Genomic DNA, 12,109 nt, shown 5'->3' with positions numbered 1-12,109 from the left:
TGGTTCCGGCCGGGATCGAACTGGCGACCTTCTGCGTGTAAAGCAGACGTGATAACCGCTACACCACGGAACCTGATGGCAAAACTCTTCTTAAATAAGGTTAAACTCGTTTATATGTCACTAAATATACTAAATATTACAAAATGTTAATATACATTAATAATAAATAATCAAATAAAGAATTATAATAATTAAAATTATTATTATATAATCGGTTCTTAAAAATAAGTAAGAATTCTTATATATTAACAAATAATTGAACATAGAATTAATCAAAAATTAAAATATAGAATACTTTTAGAATAATTTTAGCTTAATTAATTTTAATAATTAATAAATTAATAAAATATTGTGTAATGTATAATTTAAAATTAAATTAATATACATTAAAAATTGAAAGTATAACATTAACTAATTAATTAAGAAATGTTAACAGCAGAAAACATGTGTAAAAATGAATTAAAGGATGGTTAATAATTCGAAAATAATGTTCAACACACGCCATTTTATTTATACACATATTAAACATACTATTCATATATAAATTATCATATGTGTAAAAACGTCAGCCTGTATTGTACAGAAAATATTAAAACGTGAACATAAAATTAGTAATGCTATAAATCGATAATCTCTTATTTCTTGAATTATTATATGTAAATCGAACTTTACAATAAATTGCACTTAATCTTCGTACATAATCATGTATCATCAATTACTTCTCTTTATGCTAAAAATTACTTTAAACCAGACTTCAATTATTTCAAAAATTTTACGTATTGTATATAAAAATTACGGTATCGTTTTCAACATTTAAAAATCTAAAGACACACTTTGCCTAGTTCAAAATAATTAAAAAAAATTTTTTGCAAATTCTAATGTCATTATTTAATTTTGCAAAAATTAATAATTGCCAAAAGATAGTGTGATACGATCACTGGCTTATTTGAAGCAAATCGGGCCGACTTTGAAACCAAAAGCCTGTAGCGGGGATCCATAATCGACCGGGTAAAAATCGACCAGTGGCAGTTGTTGCAGCTTTTTGGTACTAATTAAGAACACGCTCTCCCCCTTGCCACTCCGGCTCTTGCAATCGTCCGCAATAAGTTGAGGCTTGATACCGTCGTACGAGAATTCGTCATCGTTGTTGCCGAGTAATCGCAGCGAGAGATTATAACTGCGACTCTTGCTGTTGTACCAGGCGATGCTGTTCGTACACGTGTACGTGAAGTTCTGATAAGATTCTTGACTCAGCAGACGCAGAAAGTTCATCTGTACCACTCCAATCGTCTCGTAACTTATCTGGAAAGCACGGTTAATTCTCTCCGATAAGATTTATAACTCCAGGCCAATTTTATTAATTTATTGATTTGTGATTTATGTGAACAGTTTTTCAATAATATTGTGAAAAGAGTCTTAAAGTAGTTTGATTTAACTATTAATAATGATAAAATAATATAACCGTAAAAGACGTAACATAATCTTTATGTTAAAAGGAATGAAAATTTCATCTTACTCTGCCTCCTCCGCGTAAATGCGAGTACCAATCAGTTTTATTATCTTCTTTCCTCCATGGTATGCTCGGCATATGACTACTGTGGATATCTGGAAAGACACAGGTCTCGCCCATGTTCGTCATGTTACAGAAAACGCTGACAGCGTCGTCAGGCATCCCCAGGTTTGGATCGATCCAGTACCAACCTGTTTGATAAAGCTTAATAAAATATTTTAATTTTCAGTAAATATGCGCGACAGATTTTTTATATATTTTACAGTATAGAAATGTCATTAAAATTACAGTAACAGAACCGAATCTTGTACAGAAAGAAAGATTAAAATTAACACCTAGAAAAAGTATTACGTATTTTTAAACTTAATATTGTATATAGATTTCAAGAATTTAACAAAATATATGACATCTATTAAGAATGTTTAATAAGAATGTTCTTTCAAGAAAAAAGTTGTCGATATCGTTTCATTTATTAGAACTCACTGAATAAAAATTTGACATGACATATGATCAAAAACTGTATCATAAGAAAGAATGATTTTTACCATCCTTAAAATCGGAATGTCCATAATATAAATCTCTACATGTTCTTGCTGGATTATCTCTAGTACCAGTTGGTTTACGCATTAGATGCAATTCCTGTCGTATGTTGAAAAAGGACTTGCTTATATCTGAGAGCTTCTTTTCAAATATCTCTTCTTCCTCACTAAATAAATCAAAAAAACAAATTTCTATACAATTCAAAAATTTAAATTTGCTAAATAAAAGCTCATGATTCAATTAATAACAGAAAATATAAGAATAAAGCGTATAGATAATTTTATAAAAATAGCATAATTTTTATATAAATATGCAAAATGCTATTTTGTAGACCATAGAACGATTCTCACATATCTTCGAGCGTATCACGTTTTCTTTTGGCTGATTGATCACGGAATATCACCGGCGGTATTATCCCCTCAAAATCCAACTGTCCCATTGGCATGCTAGGCGGTCCTGGTGGTCCTGGTGGACCCGGCGGACCTGCTTCACCTCGCATTCCGTCATTTCCCGCATTTCCTTTCGGTCCGGACGGTCCTGGTGGTCCAGGTAGTCCAATAAATCCCTGTTCCCCTCTAGGTCCAGTATGACCTGGACGTCCAGGATCCCCTTTGGGCCCTTCTATCCCAGGCAGTCCGCGATCACCTTTTTCTCCTTGCTTTCCATGATCGCCTTTGATTCCAACGAGTCCTGGTTCACCTCGATGTCCTTTAATGCCTCTGCGACCTTTATCACCTTTTTGGCCTGTCGTACCAATCGGTCCGATTATCCCGGGAGCTCCAATGGCTCCGGGCATGCCTAAGGGGCCGTTTTCTCCAGCCACACCTGGTAAACCTCTTTCTCCTGGCAAACCAGGCAAACCAGGAGGACCTTGAGGTCCGATGCGTCCTTGAAGACCCGGCGCTCCAGAAAGACCAATATCTCCTTTCTCTCCTGGCAAGCCTGTATTACCTTGTAGACCCGCCGGTCCTTCTGGGCCCTAGAAATTAATAATTAAATTATTTAAATATGTTATATATTTTTGGAAATTATTTTTATATTCAGTAAATTACAATTTTAAATATCTATTTACTTATTCAATTTATTGTTGAATTTTTCAAAAATAAACATCTTTTTTAAATAAATTTAAATTATATATAAAAAAAAATTTTTTATTTTGAGAATTTTTCTGGAGATATTTTTTTGAAATGTTAAATGTTTAAGTAAGATTGTACAGCGTAAAGCAGAATTATATTCTTGTAATATAAATTATTTATAAAATTATTGTTAAATGGAATATATTAATTTTAATTTAATACAAATTTTTCTGTGTACCGATTTTCCAGGAGGACCTGGTAATCCTTCCTTGCCAGGTGGTCCAGCTTCGCCTGGTACGCCAGGATCGCCTACTCGTCCATCTTCGCCATCCTTTCCAGATTCGCCTTTCGCGCCTATGAGGCCAGGTTCTCCAGGAGGACCAGGAAGACCGGGTAATCCAACGTCACCTTTTGGTCCCTCAGAACCTGTTAGGCCTCGTAATCCAGAAAGTCCAAGAAGTCCCATCTTGCCTTCCTCTCCTTTCATTCCAGGTAAACCTCTTTCTCCCTCAAATGCATTAACAAATAAATAATATATAAAGTGATCGGTAACATAAGAATTGCAAATAATTTAAAATATAAGTCCTTTCAAATAAAAACTATTATAAATAAAATTTGTGTAGTTTCAGGGAGGAAGTAAACTGTATTATTTCTTTTTTTACAAGGCAACTCTTACTTTTTTGTACTTTATTACTTTATATTATTATGACAAAATTTCTAGATTATTTACAATTTATATTACCTGTATGCCCTCTACTCCTGGCTTCCCGGGAGATCCTGGAGTTCCACTGTCTCCTTTTTCACCTTGACGACCTTCTGGACCTGGCGGACCTTCTGCACCTTTGATACCCTTTGATCCCCTCGGGCCTCGTTCTCCCGGAGATCCTGGTGGCCCTATAGGACCAATCGATCCAGGATCTCCGATTTCGCCTTTTATACCTGGTTGACCCGGTAAACCATTCGGTCCTACAGGCCCAGCTGCTCCAAGTGCTCCGACCGGACCGACCTCGCCTTTCGGCCCTCGCTGTCCAATTTCTCCTGGTGGTCCTTTTTCTCCAGGAGGACCTACTGCGCCAGATTCGCCACGTAGTCCTTGTATTCCTGACGGACCCGGAAGACCCTATACATCATAGTAGCACAATTAAAAAAATAATTTACAATTTAAAATTATCTTATTTTTCAATTAAATAGAGATAAACATCTAGCCTTATCAAAATTATAAGAAATTAACTAAATATGTACAAATAATTATGTAAAAGTATAGAAAAATATGTGCAATTTTTTTAATTTCCAAAAATAGATTTTTTACACTCTACATCTCTTTAATTATACGTACTGTGACTCCCTGAGACCCTTTAAAACCCTTTTCACCTGGTGGACCTATGTTTCCTTTATCACCATCTTCGCCTGGAAAACCAGCTGGTCCGGGAGGACCAGGTACACCCCGCGATCCTGGTTGACCATCACGACCTACAGGACCAGCTGGTCCAGGATCGCCCTATTAAATAAAAAATATTTTAATATATTTATATCTTAATATGTGATAATTACATTATAATTTAGTTAAGAAAATTCAAAAAATAAAAGTAAATTTTTATTCTCAAATTGAATAAATAAAGAATAATAAATTATGAGAGGATAGAAAGCATAAATAAAAATAGAATTTAAATTATATAATTGTTTTAGTTTTGTATAATTACTTTTTCGCCTTTAAATCCAGTGTTACCCTTGTCGCCTTTAGATCCTTGCTTTCCTACTGGGCCTGGTAATCCATCTTTACCGGACTCACCTTGAACACCCTTATCACCAGGCGGTCCCTGAATTCCGACAGGTCCCATCTCACCTTTCAAGCCAGGTAATCCCTAAAATTTACAGTTACGTTTAAATATGTATGCATTTTGTATAATTAAATATTAAAAATTATTTTTATTTTATTTAATATTAAAATTAAATTAAAATATTAACGTTAAAATTGAATATTAAAAATTAAAAGTTATAATTATACAATAATTATATAACAATCAAAGACTAGAAAATAAATCTATATCTCACAAATTTTATTCTGAATGTGACTAACCGGCAGACCGCTCAGACCTCTTTCACCTGGAAATCCAGGTAATCCGCCAGGACCTGGCAATCCTTTGAGTCCCATCAAGCCGAGCGGACCTGGCGGACCTTCTTTTCCTTGTTCACCCGGGAGACCAATTTCACCTGGAGCCCCTGGATTACCAGGTGGTCCAGATTCGCCTGATTGACCAATTTCTCCAGGTGGTCCTGGAGGACCAATAACACCAGGAATTCCCGATAGTCCTGGAGTACCTGGTTCACCATTTGGACCACGCTCACCAGGTGGACCTGGTATACCGTCTTTTCCATCGAGACCTGGTAAACCTGATGGTCCTGGAAATCCACGTGGACCTTCAACACCGGGAGGACCGACCTCGCCTAACGATCCAACGGGTCCTGGTTGACCAGTATCACCCTTTGATCCTGGTAATCCTTCCGCACCTCTTCTACCACGTGTTCCTCTAAATCCCTATATAATATTATAGATAATTTGATTTAATCAAATTGTTGTTCGATATAATTTTTTTTTATATTTTATTGGTTAATCAGTAAGATAATTTTAATTGTTCTCTCTAATTTACGTATGCAAAGTTTATAATTAAATACAATAAAAATTTACCCGTGGACCTGTTGGACCACGTTCTCCTTGTAATCCGCTGTTTCCCTAAAACAAAGAAAAATAATTATATTTTGTTAAAAATAAAGATAAAGAGAGCAATTTTCAATGGTCTTAATCTTAAGTAAAAATTTAATAACTTTTTAATAAAGAATAAGCGATGGCCTAAAACTTTTTGACTGTTACTCAGGCTTATAATCTTAATAATATGTATCAAGATCCAAGTTACTAAAAGTACTCTTCTTATCTTTATTTTTACTTATATATTTTTTACAAAGAATATTAAATCAACATTAAAAACTTTTAATATTTCTATCAACGTACTCTTTCTCCTTTATCACCGCTTGATCCTTGAATTCCCTGATGCCCTTTGTCCCCTTTTTCTCCAGGATTTCCAGGATAACCAACATATCCCGGTATGCCTAACTTTCCCTTTTCTCCAGGCGAGCCAGCAGACCCAGTTTCACCACGAGGACCCTCGACACCTTTTGGTCCTTCTAAACCTTCGAGACCAGGAATTCCTTGTGGCCCTGTCATTCCAGGCTCTCCTTTCGCTCCAGCGTCGCCCTTTTCGCCTTCCAAACCTCTCTCACCCTTTTCACCGCGTTCACCCGGTGAACCACGTTGTCCCTCGTCACCCTTTACACCTCGGACACCTGGAAATCCTACCGGTCCCGGTGAACCTGGTGGACCTTGCTCGCCTTTTATCCCTGTGATTCCAGGATTGCCCGGAAGCCCAGGAGATCCGTCAGCACCCGGAAGACCGGGAATTCCGGGCTTTCCTTGTGGACCCTTTTAATTAAATATATTATATGTAATAAAATGTAGAATAAGACATTTAAATTGAAACACCAAAATAATGTGAAAAGAAAACATTTTAGAAAAAAACTTTTTAGACAAAATTGTATATAAGATTTGAAAAGAAACAAGTATATATATATATATATATACACAATCGCAGAAATGTAAAAAAAGTAAAAAAAATCGTATTTATAACTTACAACTAAACCAATCGGCCCTGGTGGTCCTTGAGAACCGGGCTGTCCTATTGAGCCTGCAGGTCCTGGTTGACCCGGTGCACCAGGTGGACCAAGCGGACCCTCGTTACCTTTAATACCGGGTGGTCCTTCATTTCCAGGAATACCAGGATTGCCCGGTAATCCGGGAAAACCTCTTGGCCCAATAAATCCTCTTGGTCCCTATATAATATCAAGTAAATTTTTCATCAAACAAACTTTTTATTTTTTAAATTTATTTAAAATATTTATTTTTTAATTTATATTGTTACATATATAGTTTTTCAACATATAGTTTTTAAAAATAAATAATATTTTAAACTTTAAATAAATAACTAAATCTAATTAAACACATCACAATTATTCATACTTTTTAATAAAAATAATTATAATAAGATGTTTACCATTTCACCAGGTAGACCTGATAAACCCGGAGGACCATCTTCACCCTGCATTCCTTCGTGGCCCGGTAAACCTGATTCTCCAGGTGTTCCCGGAAAACCTCGTTCACCTTTATCACCTGGTAGACCTGGTAATCCTATTGGTCCTGGCTCACCTTTCATCCCTAGCGGTCCACTAAGGCCGCGTTCGCCATCTCTACCGGGATGACCTCTTCTACCTTCCCTGCCAGGAGTTCCAGGATTTCCTGTAGAAAATATTTTTTTTATTTCTGTGATAAATAGATTTTCAGGGATTTATAAAATTTATTTTAAAAAACTTCAGCTTTAAAATAGGAACTCAAACTAAAATTACAAAACAATTAAAAAAATCTTTTAATTATTCTTTTTTAATATAAATTAAAAAAATTTAAGAATAATTTTATGGAAAAAATTGTCATCATATTCCAATTTTCCAAGTTTCAAATTTGTCATTTTGTACCTTGATCTCCTCTAGGTCCAGGTTCACCAATTTCACCAGGTTCTCCTTTTTGACCCTGAGGTCCAGGTGGTCCATCTGGACCCGGGACGCCTGTAAGGCCCATCGGACCTTCTACGCCTCTCATTGCAAGCATATGCTGCGATATCATCTGCCGTAACATTTCTGCCTGAGAGTCTGGACCCTTGTCGTTACCTTGATGATTCAACGAAGGTATCACGAAGATGTTACCTGGTGGACCGGTTACACCTGGCATTCCAGCCAGTCCATCTCGACCAGGTTCGCCCTTTTCGCCGGGAGGACCGGGTACTCCTGGCGGTCCGGGAAACCCACGAGGTCCAGATGGACCACGAGTATTTTCATATTTTTCATTGTAAAGATCACTTGTTGATTCTCCATAAAAGGAATTCTGATAAATTAATTCCGTATTGTACACACTCGGAGTCGTCGTCGTTTCCACTTCGTAAGATGTCTGAAATTATTGAACATTAATGTCTACGAGAGACCAAAATTCTATCAATCTTATAAATATGTATGCCTGTAATAATGTTAGAGGGATACATTATATTCTTGGATATTAAAATCTTTAATTTTATCTTTATTTAACGCTGTGCACAAATTATTACAGATATAATAAAATAATAGTTTATGCTTTAGTAACATTATTATATATCATGGTATTATATATCTTGGTTTTTATCTAATAGTTTTTCAAATGATAATTTACATTATTTATTTTAATTATTTATTTTACTTTATTTATATTTTAATTTATTTTTATTTTCTTACGGTATTCTCCATCGTTAATCGAAATATATTATTTCTCCTGTCATGAAGTAAAAAGTCCTCGTTATTATTTTTATTCGAGTCCTTCTTGTTCTTCTCCTTGTAATTATTTTCATTGAAAGCTGTGTTATAATTCAATCTTGATTGATGTTTACAGTTTGGCGCAAATATTGTACAAATTTCGTAAGCAGCGTCTGGATTCGGAGCAATCTTTAGCATTTCGAGACTTCCCTAAATAGACATAAAATAATCTTAGGATTTTATAATTGTAAGTTTAACTTATCTAGTTGAAAAGCTTACAGTCTCTTCAGAAAAGAAATTCTTTATCAATTTATTTAATTTTTTTCATTTTGTATTTTAATGTGTTATTTCAATATGTTTTGTATCCTATATTTTATTTTAAACTTTTTGCCTACCAGATATAAATCACCCTTAAGTTGCTGTCCAATTATAATGATTCCGCCAGTGATTGTTTTCTCGAGATTCCTCCGCAGCTTTCTCGTGATTTGTCTGTCGCAATCGAGAATAATGGTAACGGCGTCACCCTTGATGCTAACTCCCAATCGATGCCATCGTCCGTCGGAAACATCGGCGCCAAAAGAAATTGGTTTATTCTTATCGTCCGGATTTGTACCATAGAAAAGTTTAATGTCGCGTCCCAGCGAAAAAATCAATTGTTCCTCGCCGTTGTCACCATAGATAGTAAAGAGTACCGACGTGGAGTAATCTACCAATATAAATTATATATATATACACAAAGTCTTGAATTTACTAGATAAAAATAATAATTCTTCTATTAATAAAATTTATTGATAAAAACTTGTCACACGTGTAACAGAATTTTTTAATATCAAAACTCTACGCTTTTACAATTTTTAAATTATTTTCTATTGCCTTTTATATTATAAAAGACTTTAATTTTGTAGATTGTAACTATTATTATTTTATTATAAACTCTTTAATAAAAGTTCGGATATAGGCCAATCATAATTACAAAATTGCGAATAATATTTATTACTTTTAAACGTTGGCTCATTAGTTTTCGGCTTTGCAACAACCAAGATAGAAAAATCCTGTGGTATGCCGATCGGAAATAGTATATTGGTAGAAGTCATCAGAATTGCAGCCTCCATAATATCGTACGCAACCGTGTCATCTCCGCAACGACTTTCCGTTTTTTGTACACCGAAAAGTTGTTTTTGCATCCCCATGGCTTTAATCAGATCGGTCACGTTCTTCTCTAAAATAAAAAAAATTGCAACTAATCTGAAAACAGCATTAAAACAATATAACTGCAGAATATAAATACAGTTATTAAAAAAGAAAGAATAAAGAAAAAAGACAAGAGAGATGAAGGAAAGAAAGAAAAAGAATAAATCTAGCTTCTCTTTTTTTCAAATTTCAAATGTACATTAAGTGTATATATATATATATATATATTAATTTGTACCAATTATATCAGAAACCTACTTTCCTTTTTTAACATAGCGATCAAATAATTGGCACGAAGCTAAAAATGGGAACGGATACAATGGGCACAATGAACAACTAGAAACCTAGTAACCCGTGAACCAGCAAGTTGTAAGTCAAATCGTTGGAATGAACGTCTGGACCAATTCAAGAAGACGCCGCTCGATTGTAGCATGCAACTTTGCATGTGCAACACATACTCATCTTAATCAGCGTAATAGAGACTAGTTAGAAATGCATCTACCAACAATCAGTTCATACTATTCAAAGAAATAAGCTTTCTTTCCAGTTTCTTTACTTTAACTATAGTAATCGATTCAATAAATCAGAATTTTATGAATTATAAACACAAAATTTTTATTTTAAAAATTTATTAAAATAATTGTTGATTATTTATTTAATTGATTATTTAAAAATGCAAAAATATATTATAATTATTGCTAAAATAGAGATTATATATGTATTGATATTTTTTTCTGAAAATTTTTTTCTATAATTTTTTTCTTTATCTAAAAATCTCTACAACTGCTCCATAATAATTGTGAACAATTTAATGTTATTAATGTATTTCGGAAATAAATTTTATCTGTGCTTACATTTCTTCTTATTTTAAAAATATTTCTGCGTGCTGAAACTTGAAATCATAAATTTTAATGACAGGGGAATTTTACACATTAATATAAGACCTATATAAAATAAGACAAAATAAGATAATCAGAGACAACATTTAAAAATAATCTTTTAAGCGACTCGATTTTTAAAAGCAAGAAATTTCTCATTTTACAGCCGAATTCGACGTGCCAAAATCGATGCGTAAATGTCATTAGTTTGAGATTGTTAAAACTTGCCTGCATCTTGCAGTACAGCATTTACCGCATTTTGCAAATCTGATACGACAAACACTAGCAAAAGCAGTGAGCGCACAAGGAGCATGATCCACGTGGAATTCAAAGTTCTCCATTGTCTTCTTTTGTGATCCTGCGGCCGCATGGTATCTTCTCACGTCGTCAAAACATACTTTCGTCAATTTTCCGATACACCTTGAATATGCACTCCACGTGCTCGTGGGTTTAGAATCAGCAAAATTACACACTTAGCCCACGATTACAAGTTCTTCGTGATTTGAGATCGGTTTCCGGTTATCGAGATCATCAGTCCGTTTTCTGTCTACCTCTCTACTTACTTTCTTTCCTTTTTCTTACTGTTATTTTTATTTCTCTTTCTTCAACACTCTGCATCTCTCATCCTTCAAGTTAATTTTAACGAATGTAGTCGAATGTGTATTGCCTCTTTCTTCTTTTTTGTTGTCTACCTCTGTTTTGAAATACGTTTCTCTTCCGATCTAGTTTTCCCTTGCAATGCATTCATACAACTGTTGCCTAGATGATACTTGCGCGTTCCTTACTTGTGCTTTTTAGTGATGGTTCCCTTCTATTAACACTGATACGTATAAGATATGGCATACAGACCGCAGGGTGCAGTGTCATTAGGTTAGTCCCTCCTTTCCTTTACCAATGATATAATCGGGAGCATCACTGGGTTGCAAAAATAAATCAAAACAAATTGATAGAAATTTACTTTACAAAACTATGTGTAAAATTGTACAAACATGTAAAAATTTTATTTTTGTAACTTTTGAATAACTTTCTACTTATTTTCTTTTTTTATTTAAATAGCTGAAATGATTTAATTTAATATCGCTTCATAAGTCTCACATTGCTTCTCTAAAAATGACTTAAATCAATGGAATTCCATTACATAAATTACTTTTACGAGAAATATATAAACTAATGCCAGAATATAGGAATGAAAATAGAAATTTTAATTAATTTTTATTCAAACCAATTACGATTTTAAACTAATATTGATATTCCTACTTTACAATTTATATAAAATGAAAAATTTAACATTAAACATATTTTATTTCAGTTCAGTTTATTTTATCATTTTAAACGTATGCAATTGCGTGAGTATTTAGAAAGAGCACCGTGTATAGCGAGAAGCATGATGGTCAGTGACCGAAGCATTAGTTTTATTATGAACTTTGACATCTCATCATTATTGATTGCGTGTGCGTTCTATGATTAACATCTCGATATTTTTTCCATCTTATGCGCATCGTAAAAGTCTATATAATATGAAAATTTCATTT

At 34.0% G+C, this 12,109-nt stretch overlaps 1 protein-coding gene and 1 non-coding gene across 3 annotated transcripts; both read right to left on the bottom strand.

The window, feature by feature from the left end:
- Trnav-uac lies at positions 1-73 on the bottom strand. The gene has a single exon. It is a non-coding gene; the product is annotated as a tRNA-Val (tRNA).
- Positions 74-485: 412 nt separating this feature from the next.
- LOC105834850 (collagen alpha-1(XI) chain) lies at positions 486-11,530 on the bottom strand. Of its 2 annotated transcripts, none has more exons than XM_036292122.1 (18): positions 10,806-11,530; positions 9,506-9,727; positions 8,904-9,214; positions 8,491-8,718; positions 7,705-8,173; positions 7,230-7,471; positions 6,811-7,008; positions 6,134-6,601; positions 5,813-5,857; positions 5,204-5,662; positions 4,827-4,988; positions 4,463-4,624; positions 3,869-4,246; positions 3,365-3,634; positions 2,401-3,029; positions 2,056-2,216; positions 1,517-1,701; positions 486-1,302 (listed from the first exon to the last, which is right to left on the bottom strand). In XM_036292122.1, exons 1-18 carry the CDS (start codon positions 10,945-10,947, stop codon positions 943-945), a joined length of 5,091 nt encoding a protein of 1,696 aa, XP_036148015.1. In that variant the 5' UTR covers positions 10,948-11,530; the 3' UTR covers positions 486-942. The 2 variants fall into 2 exon arrangements, with proteins under 2 accessions (XP_036148015.1, XP_036148016.1); XM_036292123.1 differs by lacking the exon at positions 10,806-11,530 and adding an exon at positions 9,958-10,561.
- Between the last annotated feature and the right edge of the window lie 579 nt (positions 11,531-12,109).

Source organism: Monomorium pharaonis, chromosome 9 (assembly GCF_013373865.1).
Source record: "Monomorium pharaonis isolate MP-MQ-018 chromosome 9, ASM1337386v2, whole genome shotgun sequence".
NCBI classification, from domain to species: Eukaryota; Metazoa; Arthropoda; class Insecta; order Hymenoptera; family Formicidae; genus Monomorium; species Monomorium pharaonis.
Note: the sequence above shows the minus strand (reverse complement) of the source record. Positions and strands in the feature narration are given on the sequence as shown.

What these genes read in the sequence shown, in the direction of transcription:
- LOC105834850 (XM_036292122.1), bottom strand. Translation starts at nt 10,947, where the DNA reads ATGCGGCCGCAGGATCACAAAAGAAGACAATGGAGAACTTTGAATTCC. An exon ending in TGGACCTAGAGGAGATCAAG is followed by an intron (nt 7,472 to 7,704) that starts GTACAAAATGAC and finishes TATTTTCTACAG; the next exon opens with GAAATCCTGGAACTCCTGGC. An exon ending in ATTTACGCGGAGGAGGCAGA is followed by an intron (nt 1,303 to 1,516) that starts GTAAGATGAAAT and finishes CGTGCTTTCCAG; the next exon opens with ATAAGTTACGAGACGATTGG.